General features: G+C 28.2%; 1 protein-coding gene across 1 annotated transcript in view; it reads right to left on the minus strand.

Annotated features, from left to right (window-relative positions):
- LanB1 (laminin subunit beta-1) overlaps nt 1-941 on the minus strand; it is a gene marked incomplete in the record, with an annotated part of 117,514 nt that overhangs the window by 25,388 nt on the left and 91,185 nt on the right. Inside the window, 1 exon segment of the mRNA XM_067050256.1 lies at nt 547-782. Coding sequence (XP_066906357.1) covers nt 547-782 — 236 coding nt within the window.

The following is a 941-nucleotide window of genomic DNA, read 5'->3' on the forward strand; positions in this document are numbered from 1 at the left end:
TATATATATATAAACATGACAAGGGTATATTAATATCCCTGTCATGTTCAGTAATAAAATTATTTACTTCACATCTCAGAAGTTTGATATAATCCAGTTAATAATGATTATTTTTCTATATGAGACATACCTTGGCGGCTGTATTCAAGAAATCAATAAAGGATGGTTGGAGTTGTAAGGGTTTTTTTATTACACAGAAATTACTATATAAAAGATTTGGAAAGCTGGGAAAACCCTAGTATTTTTAAATAAAAATTATTTTAGATGGGTAATTATTCCCGATAATAAGAAAATGGACTGAGGGATATTTCACAAGAATAAATAAATATACACTAATGAAATAGCATCATAATTTGAAAAGAACGTTAGCCTTAATAAATCAGTAAACCTCCTATTTACATGAAAACAGATATTAAGAACAACTGAGATATTTAGATTCAAAAAGATCTTTCCCTACCCAACATTTCAACAAAGTAATTAAATTAACTAATATTAATAAACACATGTTTTCATTAAGTGATAAAATAATAGAAGCTATTATAATACCTTTTCATTAAGAGCAGGTATTTTCTTTAAAATTTGAGAAAGTTCAAATTCCAAATTTTGTCTACTTTCTTCATTCTTCTCTTCTGTTAAGGTGAACGAACCACTGTCTTTATTAAGGAAGTTCTCCGTGCGCCTACACTGTCTATCTGCTTCAATTAAGAGTTCTGTGGTGTTTTTTTCTATTGCATACACTTTTTTCGAACTTTCTCCATACCCTCGTGTTAAATTTAAAGCTCCTATAGTTGAAAATCACACATTTATTGCTTTAAAAATAAATTACAAAATATTAGGGGTATTCATGATGTTGTGTTAAATGTAAAATGTTTTGCCATGTTAAATGTTATAACTATAAGATTGTGAGCAGCCCTATGAAGTCATGTTAAACGTTAAATGCA

Source organism: Halyomorpha halys, unplaced genomic scaffold (genome assembly GCF_000696795.3).
Source record: "Halyomorpha halys isolate HHAL.00 unplaced genomic scaffold, Hhal_1.1 Scaffold385.1, whole genome shotgun sequence".
Lineage (NCBI taxonomy): Eukaryota > Metazoa > Arthropoda > Insecta > Hemiptera > Pentatomidae > Halyomorpha > Halyomorpha halys.